This window comes from Anarhichas minor, unplaced genomic scaffold (assembly GCF_050575085.1).
Source record: "Anarhichas minor isolate MPS153535 unplaced genomic scaffold, ASM5057508v1 ptg000012l, whole genome shotgun sequence".
NCBI lineage: Eukaryota > Metazoa > Chordata > Actinopteri > Perciformes > Anarhichadidae > Anarhichas > Anarhichas minor.
Genome location: NW_027466458.1, coordinates 1210576 through 1229866, shown reverse-complemented (window position 1 = coordinate 1229866; position 19291 = coordinate 1210576). Strand labels below are relative to the sequence as shown.

Sequence of the window (19291 nt, the reverse complement as noted above, 5' to 3'; positions counted from 1 at the left end):
GCAGTTGTGGCAATACGGGTAAAGGCAGAGGCCAGAGGGCTAAACAATTCCGTATTTGGCCAGGTCGCCGAGCTCCATGTCCCCGAAGGCTTCCCATGGGCAAACCACCGTGATGTCTGTGCCCAGGCCCTCCATGCCGGGGATGTCGTCTCCGAATCTGAGCGCATGAGACAAAGAAGATCTGATCAGTACAAACTGAGAAGTACAAGTTCGTACTTGAAAGTAGGACTAAAGTGACAATTAAAGTAAACACTTGTGTATTATTTTGTTTGTGTGCGATCTTAAATCCATCTCACCCCTTCTGGCCGGGTTTAGGCGCCTTGCTCTTGAAGGTACGATTAGTCCTCTGCTTGAATTTGGGAGGTGCCCTCCTGTCGGCGGGAAGTGCTACGTCTGCCATTTTGGTTATTTACTGAAAAAGAAAAAGAACAAAATATATGAGATCCGTCAGCTGATAATCTCTCCTTCATAGCCGTGTCATTACAGTAAAAATCTAAAATCAAGCTTGTTAAAATAACGGACATAACATCAAAGCATAGATACATTAAGCATTGACAAAGAAAGTGCAACCAGCGTTCAAAACTACTCTGTGTTCATCCAAATCCATCGAGTGAAAAGAGGACATTACAAAGAAATAGAGACCGGGCTTCTAGCAGTGCCAACAAGAAGGCCGGCACAAAGAACTGTTCCTTTTGAAGTCCCAGTAAAAACATCAGATCTCATTTCAGCTCCTTTTCAGCCATAATACTCAGGAACAACAGCTATAAAGCCGTCACTCTGTCTGTCCTCTTCTTCTGTGAAGCATTACATGTTATCAAAGCTGTAGCAGAGCTGAGAAAATTGCAGTTTCAACTCACCTTCTGTTGAAGTCAAAGTGTTTTTCTGATGCTGTCTCGCTTGTTTCTCACTTGTGGTTGTCTCTCTCCGTCCGTCGGTCCCCTTTTTAAAGTCCTCCAAGTGGCTAATCCCATCAGATGGTGTGCGATTGTTTCATGTGCCGACTCAGCTCTGTCCTTTTCTGTACCAGCTCAGCCTCGAATAGACGAGATAAAGCAAAGCGAGATATAAATACAGTACAGGTGTACTTCAAGTTACTGTAGATCTCTCAATAGATGTCTGTCAGTCAGTCTGTCACAGCACAGCACACTTTACCCCTCAGCATCAGATTCTACAATTGTATTACAGTACAAGTAACTACTTTTTTTTTTGCTTAGCAGAAATAATTTATTTCTTGTATATGAAAAATAACCGCAGGTGTAAAACAATGTCCTTTGTTTTCACTATGTATTAATGATTATTTATGATTATTGAGCATTTTCTGCTACTTTATACTTCTACCTCACTACAATTCAGAGAGAAATGTACTTTTTACTCCACTGCATTAATTTGACTCTTATAGCTACTAGCTACCTTTTACATTAAAAACACATGATATGCTTATATGATATGATGCAGTATTATACTACTAATCTACGGAGTATACACAGTATCTACAATTGTCTCCACATTGACCACAACATTAAAATACTCATACATTTATGTGTAATTGTGAAAGAAAAAACAATGATATCAATGTTCTTCATCACAGCTTTATTTGTGATACTTTAAGTACATATTGCTTGTAATACTTCTGTTCCATTACTTTATTAACATTTTTCCTTCAACACTTACTTGTAATGGAGTATTTTCAGACTATGGTATTTCTACTTTTGCTTTAGTAAATGATCCAAATACTTCTTCCACCACTTCAACTCCTACATTTAACAATAATACGTCTAGATGTCTGATGGTATGGAATATTTCGATTTTAATTCCAAGTCGCAGTTTATTTACTGCCATGTAAAGACTTGAAAACAGCAATTTTCTAATATTACATGATGCTTAACAGCAGCCCTATGACACAGAGCCCAGCAGTATTTGTAAAATACTAAAGATTGGGATATATTTTCAATTTATTTGCAAACAAACAAGTGTCCTGACACCACTGGTTCGAAGATCTTTCAGCATGTGATGTAAGATCAGGGAAGCCCTGAGATCAATCACTTATACAGAACAGAGCACCACTCAGCTCTTAATCCCTCACCTCATGAAATGGACTCGGGATAAAGAGAGACAACACTGACAGGTGAACAAGTGCTGATTTGACATGCAAAGACACGTCTGAGGGTGGTCAAACATGAAAGACAGTCTCTATGATTTTGTTATAGTATCCGATTTTGGCGCTAAATCTTCACTATTTATATTATTTGACAGACAATTTGAATTCAAACCCCATTTTCTTGTTCATCTGCTTTTTTTGATTTAGCTTATTAAGACTGTGTGGTGTCTATTTTTGCACACTGGCTGTAGGATTACACTTTGCAAAGTCACAGAAAGCACATTAAGCACAGTAATCATCATGACTGTGTGTACCTTGTTTTGTGTCCTAATTTCCTCTAATCTCCTCTACTTTCAGTTTCTTCTTTATGATACCGTACATTGAAGATGTATTCTGCCTGTCAGAAGTAATTGGAAGCTGCTCTGGTATTTCATTTTGTGAATTGTCCTGAGCCATGGACAATTATATAGTATATATAGTGTATGTATAGAATTGTCTGCTGTATCTTTTCTTTGAGAAATACTGCACATGTATAGCAAATACGTAGTTAAAGATAAGTAGCTAAAAGTAGTTTAGTACATAGCAACACAGACAAAACTAAATATAGAAAAACAACTCTGATGGCTCCACAGAAGGCTCAATGCAGAACCCAGAATACTTCAGGTGACGCCTGTCTGGCACTAGTCAGAGGTTTTCTCTCCACGTTGTTGTTTGCCCGGACAAGAAGGTTCAATTCTTCACTCTGAGGTTTGACCAGCTGGCAGCTAACAGGCTGTAATAGGATTGGGATAAGTGTCACTGAGAGATACCCTGTGTGAGTGTTATCAGCCAAGACCCTGTTGACCCTAAAGTGGAATGCTAAAAACAGATGCACACATTCAGGGTGTTTTGCTAGCTGGTGTATTATTTTATCTTGAAATAAGAGGGTAATTAACAGTAGAGTATGATATAAACTTTTTTTTTTATTATTCTGGTGTAAATAAAATAAAAAAGTTTGCCAAAAATAAAAAATATAGTATGTTGAAAATAAGTTATTAAAAAAAACATAGTATAGTATGCTGAAAGAAGTCATAAAGTCAAGTTATAGTTTGTAAAATAAATCATAGATTGTCTAGTATGTCCAAAGAAATTATAAAAAGTAACTGAATAGTATAGAAAACAAATCATGAAAATGTCTTAATACAGCACGTTGAAAAAAATAAGTCATAGTATATTGTGTCCTAAAAAGTCCTAAAAAGTCAAAGTATAGTAAAAGAATCCTTAAAAGAGGCATGGTGTAGTAAAAATCATAATGTATCGTATTTAATGAAAAAAATCATAGTTATATCGCAGAATTCATAATGAAGTCTTACTAAAAAAGTCATAAAGTCAAAAGTATGGTATTTAAAGAAATCATAATATGTCATCGAAGAAAGTAATAAAAAAGTGGTAGTATAGTATTTTAAAATAGACAAAGTATAATGTGTCAAAAAATCATAAAAATGCATTTACATCATCAACAAACATCATAAATACGTCATAGTATAGTATGTTGATAAAAGTCACAAAACAGTTATATAATAAATAACTAATAAAATAGCTATAACTTTGTGATTGTGTCTCGGGCAGCAGAGAAGGCCTCGCTGGCCCTGACGGCCCACCACTGACTAGTGTACACGAAATAATACGCAGTCATTTGTGGGCTGTGATCTAAATCTTCACCTTTCACTGGGCTGTCACGCTCATGAGAGAGAATAAGTGTTTGTAAGAAGCTTTATTTGGTCTTTGCCTGAGAAGAGTTGCAGTGTCACTATTACGTCACCTGTACATACATCAGAAGTCATAAACCTATGGCGTGAGCTGTTGACCTATTTGCAGTATTAGTGTTGCCCTGTTGCCCTTAAGCCCCATGTGAACAAACATCCCACCCCAGACCTGACAGTAAGGCGAGAGTAATGAGTCTCTAATTCCCCGACTACAGTTGTTTTTTTGTCATTATTGTCCTCACTAAATAGCTTTAGGCGGCTATTTTTGTGTTCTTTACAATCAGAATAACCTTTTTTATCTTCAATAATTTTAGATTTGTATGCAGAGTATTTGGATTTTATTGAGGCACAAGAGAAAGTTTACAGGGTTCAGACCATTTTGTCCTGAAGAGTTCCTTGTATTTTGTGCATCCAGACGTTTTTTCTGCTCTGTGGTCGACCAAACTATACCTCGCCAGAACATTTTTAGCAGGTTCCTCTGTCAATGGGAAAAATGTTAAAATCATCATGTAAAACATCAAACTTCATATAAATTATTGTTCTGGAATTTAGTTTAATAATATCATTGGTGCTGTTATGAATAAATCTGCATTTCAGAGGCTTTTAGTTTTAGTTTTAACATCAACACTTGGTGGTTTGGTGGTAGTTTGTGGGCTTTTCTGTCTCTCTAAGTTACGTAAGAAAATGTTTTATTGTTCGTCTTGGGTGACAGTTTCAGATTTTAATAGTTGCTCCTCTATTATAATTTGAACACACTAATAGTTTAAAAATCTAGTATTAATAAATATTGAAATGTCACATTTAGACATTATTTAGAAGTTATTCAGTTGATTTGTTCAAATCTTGTTCTCACATAGATTGTTTTGAGATATTTACTGAGAATTCTTTACATATATTAATTTGCACTTACTGAATGTTGGAAATAAATACCTTACATTTTCAAAGTATTTCTATAAATACATAATAAATCTGTTTTATATTGCACACTTTTCAATGTACTCAGAGGATTTGCAATATTTTAAAACAGCAAGGTAAAATATGTTAAAAAGGTAACAAAAAGAAGAAAATCAAGAGTATAACATCTAGATTCACACCTCGATTTCTTATAATAACAGCTATTCATAAAGAAAATAGTGAGATTGCGTCTCCGAATACCAATAAGTAAGGATGGCTGGGAGCTGTGTCCCTCCTGTGGTGAATGCACCAGAATGCAGCCTAGTTAATCACGGGTCACATCGGCCTCCTCACTCGAAATCTGCAGCCTGAATATTAACCAGGCTGCTATGTCAGCAAAGCCTCACACCCACAACCGATTAATGTAGCACACTGCAGCACAAGACATTTTGACAGCAAAGTTGCTCAGAAGATGCTACTAATGAGCCACAAGAAAAGGTGTGCGATGTGTCTCAAAAGCAAAGGTCAGCTGGACCAATGGGACCATTATTGTCCTCAACCCCATATTGCCCCCACACCACACTGTACACACACTCTCACCCGTCCCCTGTCGCATGGTGACACGTAGTCTAACGTCCCAGCCCGCCCACTTATCGAGAACACCTGGCTGGTTCTCATGAAAGGCTCCAATCACATCCCAGAGAGGTTGCAGCAGCCACAGCCGGCTGCCATGTGGCCACTGTCGGACACAGAGCAGAGGTGACACAACTCCTCGTACGAAGTCAAACAGCTACAGAGTCTTCAGGACATTCCTTGCTTTGTTCTCTTTTCCTGCCACTCTGTCAGCTGAATCAGTTGAAACATGCTGATCACTCTGTTTTTCTGCCTCCTGGTGTCTTCTGTCGTTGCCACAGAGAAAGGTAAATTGATTTAAGTATAACGAGTCTTCTTGATTGTCTTCTAGGAGTTATTTTCTCTGCTTTCAGTGCGGGAAAATCAAACGTGCCTCAAAGTGTTGTAACTACACAGTTTGTAGACTTTGTCTTTCACAACTTCCACTAAACCATCACATTTTTACCAATTGTGTAAGATTTGTGTAAGATTAATAGTCCACGAAGGATGAATCCTTCTCATGTTGGTGATCCCCTGCCTTTACTTCTACCATGAGGTGGACATATCGGATGGATTGCCATGAACAGACATTCATGGTCACCAGATGATGCACCTTACTGACTTTGATGATCCCCTGACACTCTTATCTAGTGAAATATCTAAACATCTACTTGATGAATTGCCACATAATATTGTCTAGATATTCATAGTTCCCAGACAATGAATCCTACTGTGGTGATCTCGTGACTTTTCCTTCAGCAACACTGTGAGGTTCACATTTGGGGTTTTGAATGAAAGAATATTGGATAGATTGTCATGAAATGTAAAGACATTTATCTGTATCTAAGTACAGCATCACTGAGCCGCTAGCATGGCTGTAGACTCATAACACTGTCGAGACAATAAGGACTGGGACTGTAAGACGCAAATTATGCTGTATTGTGTATCTCGTGTCTTTCTGTCTCAGACAGTGCCCTTCCCAGACTGACTGACACCAAAGCTGCTGAGGCCTTCATCGACTCTGCTGAAGTGGTGGTCATCGGATTCCTGGAGGTCAGACATGAAAATTCCATTTAAAGAAAAAAAAGTCTCAACCATGGGCTCAAATCAGCTTTTAGACATCTTTTAAACAAGCCCACAGGGGGGCTGTTTTTACGGCTTAGTTTATTATGCTAACATGCACGCGGCGAACCACACATGATCGGACCAATTAGCTGAGAGTGAGACTGTGAGGGGCTCCAAAAATACAGCATTTGTTTGCACCCTGGGGTTTTTGATGCCGTTGTCACGAATAGATTTTGGAAGAAGAATACGAATTTCCTGTGGCCACACCTTTGGCAGCGCTGGTGCTTTGAGGACAGAGAGTGGCTAGCCGTCCCACAGAGGCGAGCCCGTTGGCCAGACTCTGTGTGCGGGGGAAGATGGCGGGCCACTCGACAGGAAATGCATACGTATCTGAGGACTTGTGGGATTGGCTTCATTGACCCTCTCGTAAACAAACGCAGGGAGAAGTTTCATGAGAGGAGAATGGAAGAGAGAGCATATGGACCGTGATGCTGAAGGCAAAAAGAGACCAAAATATTGGTGCTGTGACTCACTGGGATTGAACACATATTACAGGCTGCAAAATGATAAAATGGATTGCCAGAGCTCATACACTAGCTCAGAATAGACATGATTCACCTTCCTTTGAGTCAGACCTCATCTCTCTCTTTCCGGTATATTCCTTTGTTTCTTTACATATTCTTGGTGGAAAAAGGATGGTTACAGGAGCCAGTTTTTGGAAGCTATAGGCAGCCATCGACCACTGTCGGAACCAAGTTCCGCAGATAATGATAGTTTGTTAAAGCTCCTATTGCCGCATTGGCCGACTTCCAGCTAAAATAAAACATTTTCCTCTAAAAAGTAATGGAGTAGAAGTATAAAGTAGCACAAAATGGAAATAGTTCATTTGATACTGCATATCAGCTTAACTTCCCTTCTCAGGGCGTCTCAAAGTGCTTGCCTAGGATTTGAAAGATTCATTTTACTTCCTACCTGTGGATTCAGGAATGTGATTCCAAAGCAGGTTGTGCAAGAAATACGATAGATGTGTAGTAATCCACAAATGTCACGGAAAACGACAAGAAATGTTATTAAAATCACTACATAGTGTGCAATAATGAAAGAAAAACAAAAGAATGATTGATGAAGGTGAGATGTAACTCTGTTTTTCTCTCATGTCCCAGGGAGAGGAAAGTCCCGGCTATCAGGAACTTGTTTCAGCTGCAAAGCGAGTTGACTCAGTCCCTGTAGCCATCTGCACGGAGAAAGAGGTGCTGGCGGACTACAGTCTCTCCTCAGACACCATCACCCTTTTTAGAAAGGTATTCTGCACCATGACGCATCTTTTTCAATGGGAAATGTTATCCGGTCTCAGGGTTGGGACCTGAGGACGGCTGAGAACACTGACAAGGAGTCACGCAGGTTAGCGTAGGCCTATAGGTACGGTGGGGCAATATTGACATTGCCCTGTTGACAATATTGCTTAAAAAAAAAACGATAAACAAGATTATTGTCCAAAAATAGCCGAAGAGATAAACATAAATATAAATATCTATGGACTGAGGACGCATATGTTGCCGTACCAATAAGTGGCCACAATGTACTGGCAGTAAGCGCCATTTCACACAAAAGCACGCTGAGGTCAATAAATGTGATTAATCAACTGCTGCTCTTTGTGGATGAAGCTGGTGACAGAGTGGAGATTTCTTTATTAATGGGTTGGTCTAGCAGCAATCTAACAACACCATAAATTACATTTATAAAACCACAATAACACAAAATCGGACGCAAGTTGTTACTTTTTCCATATTTTGATAGAGAAAAAAGAGGGATTGAATATAGCGCAAAATTCATAACAGGCGTTTCATAATCAAATATGGTTCTGTTATCGTGGACATGTGAGGACCATTATCATGCAATCTCTTGTTGAACGATTATATTATCATATAGCCCACATCTACATATATTCTGCTTTATGTATTCTCTTTTATCATTTATATATTATATAAAAAGCATATCTCTTTATATTCATCAGGTATGGCTCAAAATACATTCATCAAATCGTCTAATACGATAGTAAAATCAAAATCAACTTAAATACATGTGTTATAACACTTTTTCTTTACACATGAATTCTGCACCAATAGCTGTATTTACACATATTATGCATGTGTCATTCACATTTTAACGATGACTAAAACGAATGGGTGATTCGTACAAATAACAAGTTTTACTGCATTTCTCATTCATTCAGCTGCCCTGAGTGTTATTCAAGCTGTTAATGAATTAAAACATTTCAATTGTACAACATTTTACTGAATAGTTACCAGTTTACCCACCTGAGAACAATGAGAATGAGTCATACACGTTAGCTATAGAATGTTCAGTCTTAACCTAAACTAAATCAAAGGAACCCAAGGCAATGGTAGTGAACAGCACCATGCAGGTTAAACTGCATATAATAGCATGTAAACTATAATTTCGTTAGATAGGATTAATTCAGTGTTACGAATGATGTTAGCGATTATGAAATTTGTCAATAAATGATGTGTGTCTGTTTAATTAGTGTCTGTTTTTACCTAACTTGTGAACTTTTTGCCTCTGACACATATTTTACAGTCCCGAACAGCTTACATCAGTTTTATGACAATGATGATGTGTGTCATGTGATCCAGGCAGATAACCACCAGGAGAACCTCGTTATTGCCACAACTAAGAAGTTAGAAGCTGACGGTCTTGTAAACTTCATCACCATCAATGAGGTCCGATACATCACAGAGTACAACCAAGTGGTAGGTCCAACTCATGTCGTCATCACTTTTTCTGGAGCCAACAGCCTGCCTCTGTCTGTCAATAGTTGTTATTCATTTCCTGTCATTTATCCCTTAAAACTGTACTTAAGAATGTTTTCATTGAAGACAAATACACATTTTAAAAAGAGTAATAAGCCTCCAAATACACCTTTTATGTTCTCCACTGCCAAACTCTCATTTTCCCACCACAGTGGTGGGAGAAGTATCCAGATATTTTACTTGAGTAAAGTAGCAATACCATACTGTAGAAATACTCGAGTAAAAGTCATGCATTCAGGAAAAGTACAGAATTATTAGCAACTAAATGTAATTAAAGTATCAAAAGTGAAAGTACTCAATTGGCAGCAGAATTTCAGTCAGTGTTATATTATTATATATCATACTTCAGATTATTATTTCTGATGTATCTGTCCAAGCAGCATTTGTCAATGATTACCAAAGTTTTAGGTTTTTTTTTCAAGTCGTTTATAACTAGTTTATATACTGTTAGGTAGTTATTTCTTGAAACTGTATCATTTTTAAAAGTCTGATTTATTCTAAAAGTAACTGTCAGATGCATTAAAGAAAGTACAATATTTCCCTCTGAAATGATAGTACATGTCTCAAAATTGTAAGAACAGTACTTGTGTAAATGTACTTCGTTGCTCTCTATCACTGGTATTCAGAGAGTATTCCAAGAATATAAGTGTATCCAACATGAATGGCAGGTTGCAGGGCTGACACAATCCAGTAAGTCGTCGCACAAACGTCAGTGCAAAGAGAAAACAACACAATGAGATTTGAAAATGACCTGCTTGTCACTGTTGGAGCAGGTAAAGGGAAGGAGATCACGGTTGGCCAGTTAGAATATAACTTCTCCCGTCTTAACCCTCATTCTTTGTATATATGTTCTCCCTCCTCAGACCGCTGTGGGCCTGTTCAATTCAGAGGTGAAGACACACCTCCTGCTCTTTGCCAACAAGGGGAGTAAAGAAGACACTGAGCTGAAGGAGCGACTGGGAGCCCTGGCCCCTGAATTCACAGGCAAGGTGAGAATATTCAAATGACTTCACCTAAAAAAAACAAAAAAAAAAACAATAGTTTCAAATACAACAGTGTGATTTGTTTTAATCAAATTATAGTAGAAGTTACATTTCTGTCTAAATGAAGTGATAAAAACTGTGTTCCAGTTCTTGTTCGTGCTGATTAATGGAGCAGTGACGTCCAACTCCCGGTCACTGGGCTACTTTGGCCTCAAGTCCAAGGACCTCCCACGAGTTGGTATATATGATGGTAGCTCTGACATGAAGTGGCTCCTGCCCGCTGGAGAGATCTCCACTGAGCGAGTGCGGGAGTTCTGCCAGTCCTTCTTACGAGGGGAACTGAAGGTGAGCGGCCATTATAATCACTGCTGATGGTTGGATATATTACGACCTTGTAGCTGCAACAGCTGGTTAAGATTTGGAACAATTTAAAGTAAAAAAAGAGCTGCAGTTTGGTGATTTCAAATAAAAAGCACAATTAAACTAAACAGGAGCTCTCGTTCACTTGTCGTGAAAGGAAAGTGGCAGTGAGTTGGAGCACACCAGTAATGTTCAACAAGAATAAAAGCACTTCTTGGCCTCACTGTAAAGTATATGTGCCACACAAAAGACAGGAAATCTCACTTTGTGCACTAATTTGCTCTGTTGCACCACACAGTAGAGTCTGAAGCTCTACAACAATTGGGACCAGAGTAAGAACAAGGATATCAACAAAATGGCATAAGAAATACTGAAATCATATGGTGTATAAAGTTAAAATAATAATAATATTAAAGTAGAGGGCCAATAGATGGCATTTAAATTAGTATATAAATCAGATTGTGATGCAGAATACAGTTCAAGGCAGGTGTCATAGACAAGAAAGGAATTAACAGATAAGGATTTCATATTTAGAGGACAAAAAATGACATTATTTAAAATACCCTCTTCGGGTTCCCGAACTCATTCTGTACAATTATCAACAACCAGCCAAAATCAGCAAAAACATAAAAAAAATGTCAACCTTAAAGTTGCAGTTTTGTACTTTTCTCTCTGGCTCCGTCACGATTACTGGATTATTGCTTGCGACAGAGCGACTGTAACCTCCCTGGACCTTTGACTATACTTGGCAAATGTGGTTTAGAAGTTCAAGTCAAGTCAATTTTATTTACATCGGCCCAAATCACAAATTGGCCACAAGGGGCTTTATAGTACAACATTTAGCCCTTTGTGTTTTTCTCTTTCTCTCTTCTGTTAAATCTTTAAAATGATATATTCTTCTCAAACTGAGACATTTAAAATTCCTGACAGATAAAACTAGAAGTGAAGCAGAACCATAATAGACTAAATTCCATCACATAATGCATCAATGTTGGTGACATTGACGTCCTAAATGAATGCACGTGTGGTAAACTAGTGTCACATATTCACTCTCTCCTGTATTTCACTTGTCGCTCTTTTATGTTTTTCAGGAGGTGAAGCAGGCAGAAGCCGAGGCCAAAACAGAGCTCTAGGACTCTTAATCAAATGTAAATTAATTCATATGTATTAAATACAAAAACAGAATGGAAAATGGCCGTCTGATTCTTCCTTCTGTGAAACTATGGCTGTGTGTTCGAATTTCTTCCCTCCAACACAACAGAAACTATGCAAAGTAAACATTTGCATGTGTGTGTGTGTCTCATGTGTCCTCACATATTTAACCGTGTGTGTGTTGTGTTTTGTTTGTTTACGCGAGTGTGAGCCCGTCTGCGGTCTGGTCAGCGGGCCGCAAGTTACTGGCCACAAATCGCAGAGATCTGGCGGAGTTTGTTAGTCTGTCCACTAATGTTATTGTCAGGACCACAACACACCGACCTCAGAGAGACTGACAGAGAGAAGACTGGGAAGAGCTTGACGAAGGCCGTTAAGTTTCTCATAGGATTTGTCCTGGAAAGAAAAGTGTGTAAATAAAAATAAAAAACATCATCTGTACACGATAAACTGACAAATACCAATGATGAATAGCAAGGAATCACAGAGGCAGCAATCACACACAGCTGAAAGCAGGGCGTCAAATTTAAAAAGGGATTTGACTCAAAGACGTCTCTAAATACGTATTTTAGCAATAAAAGCTCTATAAAAGCAAAACAGACGGGCTGTGGAGTGGAGACATCAAGAGTGAAAATGTTTGGGCTTGTCCCAGAAATATTCTCCCAAGCAAGAAGGGACTTTCAAGGCCCAGACTTGGGATCAGTATAATTAGTGGTGTTGTATTGCCAAGCGGATGCATCCGGCGGAATTGGGAAAGCCTGGCAGGTGGACGTTTCTCAGAGGCCAGGCGGAAATATACACCGTGTGTCGCCCGCCATCTGAGTTTGTTTACGGCTGCAATGGAGGCAGTCGGTGTTGACTTTAAACCATCAACAGGCAAGCTGTAAGATAATGCCCCTGTGTTGAATAGTTAGTTGATAAATGTGGTGCACGACTGGTTCTATATTAGCACATTGTTTCTGTCATTTTAATAAATAAAGTTAGGCTTCTAAGGAGTAGAAGTATTAAGTGAGGATCTTCAGTTAGGATCTCAAATTGTTGTTTAATAACAATTGCTCTAATATTAATGTCATTTTCAAAAACTAAATAATAAAATGTATTTCTCTTGGATTAGCAGGAAAGTTGCAATTTAAGAAATGTACCGTAACATTTACAGTAGTTAAATGGCAGCAATTGACAAGTAACTTATTATAAAAAATTTAAAAAATCATCGTAATTAACTTTTATACAATACATTATATATTTATTCAATACATTTGGTTACTGTGATTTTCTACAGTACATAATTCATTACTTTGATTTCTACTGTAATTTATTGAGTACTGTAATGTCCCATTAAATACACAGTATTCTACTGTGAAATAGTATGCAGTAATAATATACAGTACTTTACTGTGCATAAACACATTAAATTACTGTGGATTTCACTGGCATTTATTTTTACAGTGTTAAAAACTGTTTTTCTGAGCTCATGAAAAGATGACTGATCACACAGGACACGTACACATCTACAGCAGTAAGAAAGCAACAACTACACATTCAAGGTGGAATCAGCATTTCCGAAGAAAGATTGTTGATATTTAAACTCAACACCCAAACAAAATCCCCCCCTCCAGATTTACAGTCCCTCTCGCTGCCTTTTCATTCTCTTTCTACATCCAAGGCCTTTCCCTTTCCTGGCTGGAATAGTGTGAGGCCCGCTCCGACCCACTTTGTTTGTGTCCCATTTTCAGAGCCAGTGTACAGTATAATCAGTGCACACACACACACAACGGACAGCTAGCGGGCCGTGAGCAGATATTCACTGAATTTGACGAGAAGCATTAGATTAGAATCGCTGACGCCACCTTTAATGCAACAGTAGAATCTATTTAAAGACATATATAACAGTAAAACACTGTCAGGGAGCATTTTCTGCACAATGAGCACAATTAGGCCTATTTTGAAGTACATTTTTGTTTACAAAGCAGGACTTTCACCTGTAGTGGAGCATTTTCACAGTGTGGTATTGCTACTTGTACTTAAATAAAGGATCTCAATACTTCGTCCGCCCCTGGTGAGAAGCCTTTCTTTCATGACATCTCCCATGTTGTTCAACAACTCTACTCCTTCATCTCATGCTCAAACACAAACGTCTCTAACTCGCATTATTTCCATACATCAAACTTTTTTTTAAATGACACGGGCTGCTGTCTGTTTATCCTTCCATAAGGTCATCCTGATGCATTTGACAGAATATATAGATATTGTATAGTAGTAGGCTACAGTATGTGGTTCATTAGATAGGATTAAATAGCTGTGGTATGACTCCATAGTGTCACTGTTGTCAGTGAGTTATGGCTAATAAGTCTCTGGTGCTGCAGGAGATCTGCTATCAGTCTGCTAAGCACAGAGCCGTACACAGTAAATCTCTCTCTCCCAGGAGTTTTTCAGTATTTATAATACGAAACATAATTTTCGCATCGATTGCAAAAATATGGACACTTTTAGGCCCCCTCTCCTTCAACACGTCTGCACTGTTATATACTGCATTATATCTCCTAGTTTACATTTTCTTTTATTCACATACCTTTATACAAAATCCCAAATCTATTATTTTATATCATTCAGTTGGCGCATTACAGCATATTTCCCGTAAATGACACCTTGGTGAGGTTACACATGCTCTTACCTACAACCTAAAATGTTCTCTGTAAGCCATGAGCATCCACACACGCACACTGAGGTAATGGTTTAATTCTAACTGCACGCCTGTAACTGGTCATTTAAAGCTTGTTTGTTGCAACCATGTGATGCGTGTGTATCATGCAAGTGGAGTAAAACTGCCAGAGACCAAAGACAGAAGAAGGAAATTTACAGTGAAGATTCTTTGAAATTAAATTTAAAAAAAATATTTTATTCAAACAGAACAGACTCTTTGCTTTGTAGTACCCTTTAGAAGACAAAGATGCTGTTAACACTGATATGTCCTTTAGATATCTCACTGGTGTGTTAACGTGGGGTTGCCGTTATTGGTGGTGGGATTTGTTTGTTTAAAAGCTTGATACAGACATGTTGGAGCCCTGGTCTATTAGGTCTGAGGTCCACGGTCATCTCCAGAAGTGTCAACTCAAGGTCAATAAACAACCTATAGATATACTTAAAGGAGCGGTAGGGAAGAGATATGTGATGAATATGAAAGAAATACATAAATGATTATGTTGTAAACCCATTCATCAAATGGCAAAATGTTTTAACCGCAGGGGGAAGTGCTTTCAAAACAAGTAAAATGCATTTTAAATCAAATCATAAACTTACAGTGAACCAATGCAGCGAGTTTCAAACAGGTGAAATGCGTTCTCTCCTTCTGGTCCTGGTATAGTAAAGATAGGGCCTTGTCAGTAAACACAGTATTATATGTGACCTGAGAAGATACCGTATCACCTAATATAGGAGAAGATAAGAGTTGATCGCCCTACACTTTATGGTGTTTTTGTCACACAGTATATGTTGCACCTGTGAATATACGTTTTATGCTGGACAAACAGGAAATGTGTAAACCCAGAACAACAGTAAATAAAAGTGAGCATTACTCATCGTCTAAATTAAATGATTTCAAAGCCGAGCCACAACAACAACAAGAAAGGTCAAGGGCAGAAATGCACCAGACACTGTATTTCCTGTCTATTCAGGGATGCTGCGGCAATTGTTTTCTCCAACTGTGCACTAAGATATGCAACCACAAAAATGAACACTGGACCAGACATTGAAATTACACAGCACCCAGTCCAAGACAAATCCCTGACACCAGGAATAACGCTAGACTATATGAAACACGAAGGACACCAAGGTCACCCTGCAGCTGCACTGAACTTCTCAGAACGTCTCACTACGTGATAGATGGAGCCGTTTGGGGACCCTCTGGGATATATATGTACATGAAGTGATATGTGTGCATAAACTTTTGGTAGTCAGTATTTACGGTGCAAGATGGTTTAGGACCAAGCTGCAAACTCAAAATATCAGATATCTTTTTTTATCATAAACCACAGCTGAAGCCACACTTCAACTGTATCGCACAAACAGAAAGCTGCATCCAAACCCGCATATATAATGCTGTGCATCCAACACATGGGGGCGGCTTATATTTAGCCGTATATCTGCTGAAATACATCAAGCGAGGTCATGTATTGGGCCACTGATTGGTGTTGGTAAACCGTGGCCGTGCCTGCATCTGGCCAGGAGCTAGACCCAGATGGATCTGTAAATAGTGACTGACTGCGGTTCTGGTGGGACTCTGCAACACTCTAATTAAGCTCTGTCGCACAACGAGGCTCACTGCTGCCCCGTGTCACTCGATTAGTAGCCTGTGGTCGGCTCAAGCTATAGTTTGGGGTTTGTGGGGGTGGACTGGAGCGGAGCAACATCACAGCAATGGCAGGACTGGCGGACTTCATGTTGAAGAATCAACCCTGCAACGGGTCTCCCTGATTAAAATCCAATTACATCTGAAGGGTATTTTATAGAGATCGGTAACACGACTGGTTTAGACTTTCAGGGGGCGGTGTGTTGCATTATTGATACTCCAGTGATGAGGGGTCAGGATTGGAAAGGAATTCAAAAGGGGATTTACAGGATTGGTAAACACGACGAGTATAAAAACTGATTGACCTCAGGGAGTGAAACTATTTTAGGATGTCAATTCAGTAATTCAATTTGACATTTATCTATGGGACATATAGGAGTTCTTTAGAATTAAAGGTAAAATACGTGTGTATATTTGCATGTGTGCATGTGCATGTGGAGAAGGGGAATCCCCTGATGTTAGTCCAACTTTCTTCATGTCACCCTGTTTGTCTGGGATTGGCTTTAATACCAAGTCAGGTGTACATACATGAATACATGCGTGTTTACATACAGTACATGCACTGTACGTACAGTTGAATGCCAGGAATGTTTGTGGCCGTGTAAGTTTCTGCGTGGGTGAACGAGTTTTTCGGACTCTGTGCCAGGGCTGCGTGGGTGTTAAGGGGAGCTTTCATGACAAGTGGGCTGTCTCTGGTCTGAGGAAGGAGGTGGACTTCAGTATATATTGACCTCGAATTGGGGGAAAGAAACAGAGCAAGCCATCGAAGGAAAGAAGGGCGCACAATCAAGAAAGAGACTTTTCTACAGAGTGAAACTAACTACAAGGCATCATGAAGACTCTGACTCTCCTCTCCATCTGTGCCCTTCTGTCAGTGTGCTGGTCCATGGGAGGTAAGGACAAACTCGTCCCATCACTGCTGTGATTCCTGAGATTGACCTCTGTGTTATTTGGAATAGTGTAGGTGCCTACAATGTGCCTATAAAAGTGTTATTTTCTGTAATTCCCCAGCTGTTGAGCCAGAGGTTGTCGTGGACCCTGCTGCCGACACGGCGGCTGATGCTGACCCTGCTGACCCTGCTGACACTGCTGACCCTGCTGACACTGCTGAACCCGCCGCCCCCGATTCATCCTCCTCATCTTCCTCCTCCTCAGAGTCTGATTCGTCCTCAGCCTCCGACTCCAACTCTTCCTCCTCCTCCTCATCTTCCTCTTCCTCAGAGTCTTCTGAATCGTCTTCCTCTGAGTCCTCCTCTGAGTCTAACTCCTCAGGATCCGACTCCTCCGCCTCCGATTCTTCCTCTTCTTCTTCATCCTCCTCATCTTCATCCGAGTCAGCCAGTGACGAGGGTGAGCAACATTTTTGTCTCCAGAAAGAATCATTGCATGGTTTCAGAATCACTTAAAGTTTGACTTTAAAACAAAAATCTTTTTTGACAAAAAGTTTGTTTTTGTGATGTTCGTCCCCGCAGCGTCCCAGGTGGTCATAACGAGAGACCTGGCTGCTGTTCTCCTGAGGAGAAGAAGAGCTGCCACAACAGGATACCTCAGCCCCCTGCAGCTGGAAAGGTACAGTTATTTACTCTATTCCTTGCTGCAAAGTTCCTACCTAAGGTCAAATTATCATTTTACATATTAGTCGGGTGTAAAAAGACAACCCAGAAGTCGAAGAGATCTTGCAGCCCTTCTGACCTCGTTTCCCTCCTCTGCCCTGCAGCCTGAGAGAGGTGTGTGAGCTGAACATTGGCTGTGACGAGATGGCCGAGACTGCGGGCATTGTCGCCGCATACGTCGTCTACTACGGACCCGTCCCCTTCTAAGATGAAGACACCACAACTCTCCTCTCTGTCATTTTGTAACAGAACAGTGCAGCAACTCCCCTGGTACCAGATGAGGAGCAGACAATCCCCCCCCCCCCCCCCCCCCCCCCCCACCAAAAACTAAATGGAGATTTGTTTTTAAATGTCCTGTATAAAAAGGCCTCTTCCAGGCTTTCAGAGAGAGGCACATGGAAACGAAAGTGAAGTATGATTAAATTGTTCTCTACGTCTGTAGTATAATGCAATGAATGGTGCTACAAGTGAAGATATAGTGTATGTTAATGTATTGGTGTTTGTTTATGTTGTGCTTTAGTGCTTTAACTAGAAGTAGTAGTTCTAGTAAGTAGCGGATGCAGTAATGAGGTACTGTAGTTGTAGTAGTAGTGTATTGATAATGGTAGTGGTAGTGTACAGTGTGTGTAGAATGCACAGCAGTTATCTGTAATGACTGTAACCACAAATTGCCTCTGGGTTTGAAGATAATAAATTATTTTGTTTTTTGTCGAATTGTTTGTCTTGTCTTAAATGAATGAAATGTTTTGATGGGAGCTGATGGAAGGAATGACATTATACAAGAACTGCAGAACTTTGGTGATAATTACCTTCAGGCTCCTCTCTACGAATGACCCCTTCCACATACAAGTAGTCATGTAATCCATTGTTCATATAAAGTACTGATTATAGCTGCTGTAACTAAGATATATTCTGCAGAGGATTAGTGTTACATTCTCTTTCATACATAAACATGCACGATACAAGTGGCTTCATCTTCAGCCAACGTGACGCCGCTCTATTCAGTGTTCATGCTGTTCTCATATTTGCCACTAGATGACAGAGTTGGTCAGTCAAACAAGGTCAGGAATTAATCTTGTGTTCGATTGGAATACATGAAAACACTCTGACAGAATATTATATTATATCAATCAAATCGCACTGCCAACAGAAATAATCATGTACATTTACCCACAATTTTACAGATATCCCCTTTGAAACTCATGAATAAATTATGGATGAGAAATCTTGTCGGTGGATCCACGACTGGAAAGAAATAATCAGAAAATTGCATTAAGTTAAATGGGAACATTCAATTACATGATTGTTTATTAACGTGTGATTTTTGACAAGGCTTATTGGTGATCTGAACTTTTGAGGTTCTTCACATTTTCTTTTCTTTTCTTTACTTTCTATTGGATGGGAATGGCTGCTACCTCAGCTCTCCTACAGGGGGAGGGTCCTTACTGTCAATGACTTGGTTGCCTCGACCCTTTGGCACAGACTGGTAGTCCTACCTCCACCACAGGGCCTGATTAAAGAAATCCAGAGGGCAGTTGTGGACTTCTTCTGGTCAGCGCCTCACTGGCTGAGACCTGCGGTGCTGTACCTGCT

General features: G+C 39.6%; 2 protein-coding genes and 1 pseudogene across 2 annotated transcripts; 2 read left to right on the top strand and 1 right to left on the bottom strand.

The window, feature by feature from the left end:
- Positions 1–39: 39 nt before the first annotated feature.
- On the bottom strand, positions 40–971 carry LOC142948595 (retinal cone rhodopsin-sensitive cGMP 3',5'-cyclic phosphodiesterase subunit gamma-like; annotated as a pseudogene).
- A 4628-nt stretch (positions 972–5599) lies between these two features.
- On the top strand, positions 5600–11721 carry erp27 (endoplasmic reticulum protein 27). Its single transcript, XM_076090818.1, has 7 exons — positions 5600–5657; positions 6317–6402; positions 7578–7715; positions 9069–9185; positions 10109–10234; positions 10376–10573; positions 11680–11721. The coding sequence occupies exons 1-7, from the start codon at positions 5600–5602 to the stop codon at positions 11719–11721; spliced, it is 765 nt and encodes a 254-aa protein (XP_075946933.1).
- A 5196-nt stretch (positions 11722–16917) lies between these two features.
- Positions 16918–17905, top strand: bglapl (bone gamma-carboxyglutamate (gla) protein, like). Its single transcript, XM_076090039.1, has 4 exons — positions 16918–16978; positions 17097–17435; positions 17558–17654; positions 17803–17905. The coding sequence occupies exons 1-4, from the start codon at positions 16918–16920 to the stop codon at positions 17903–17905; spliced, it is 600 nt and encodes a 199-aa protein (XP_075946154.1).
- The last annotated feature ends 1386 nt before the right edge of the window (positions 17906–19291 follow it).

What these genes read in the sequence shown, in the direction of transcription:
- erp27 (XM_076090818.1), top strand. Translation starts at nt 5,600, where the DNA reads ATGCTGATCACTCTGTTTTTCTGCCTCCTGGTGTCTTCTGTCGTTGCC. An exon ending in TGTCGTTGCCACAGAGAAAG is followed by an intron (nt 5,658 to 6,316) that starts GTAAATTGATTT and finishes TTTCTGTCTCAG; the next exon opens with ACAGTGCCCTTCCCAGACTG. An exon ending in TGGTCATCGGATTCCTGGAG is followed by an intron (nt 6,403 to 7,577) that starts GTCAGACATGAA and finishes CTCATGTCCCAG; the next exon opens with GGAGAGGAAAGTCCCGGCTA.
- bglapl (XM_076090039.1), top strand. Translation starts at nt 16,918, where the DNA reads ATGAAGACTCTGACTCTCCTCTCCATCTGTGCCCTTCTGTCAGTGTGC. An exon ending in AGTGTGCTGGTCCATGGGAG is followed by an intron (nt 16,979 to 17,096) that starts GTAAGGACAAAC and finishes GTAATTCCCCAG; the next exon opens with CTGTTGAGCCAGAGGTTGTC. An exon ending in AGCCCCCTGCAGCTGGAAAG is followed by an intron (nt 17,655 to 17,802) that starts GTACAGTTATTT and finishes TCTGCCCTGCAG; the next exon opens with CCTGAGAGAGGTGTGTGAGC.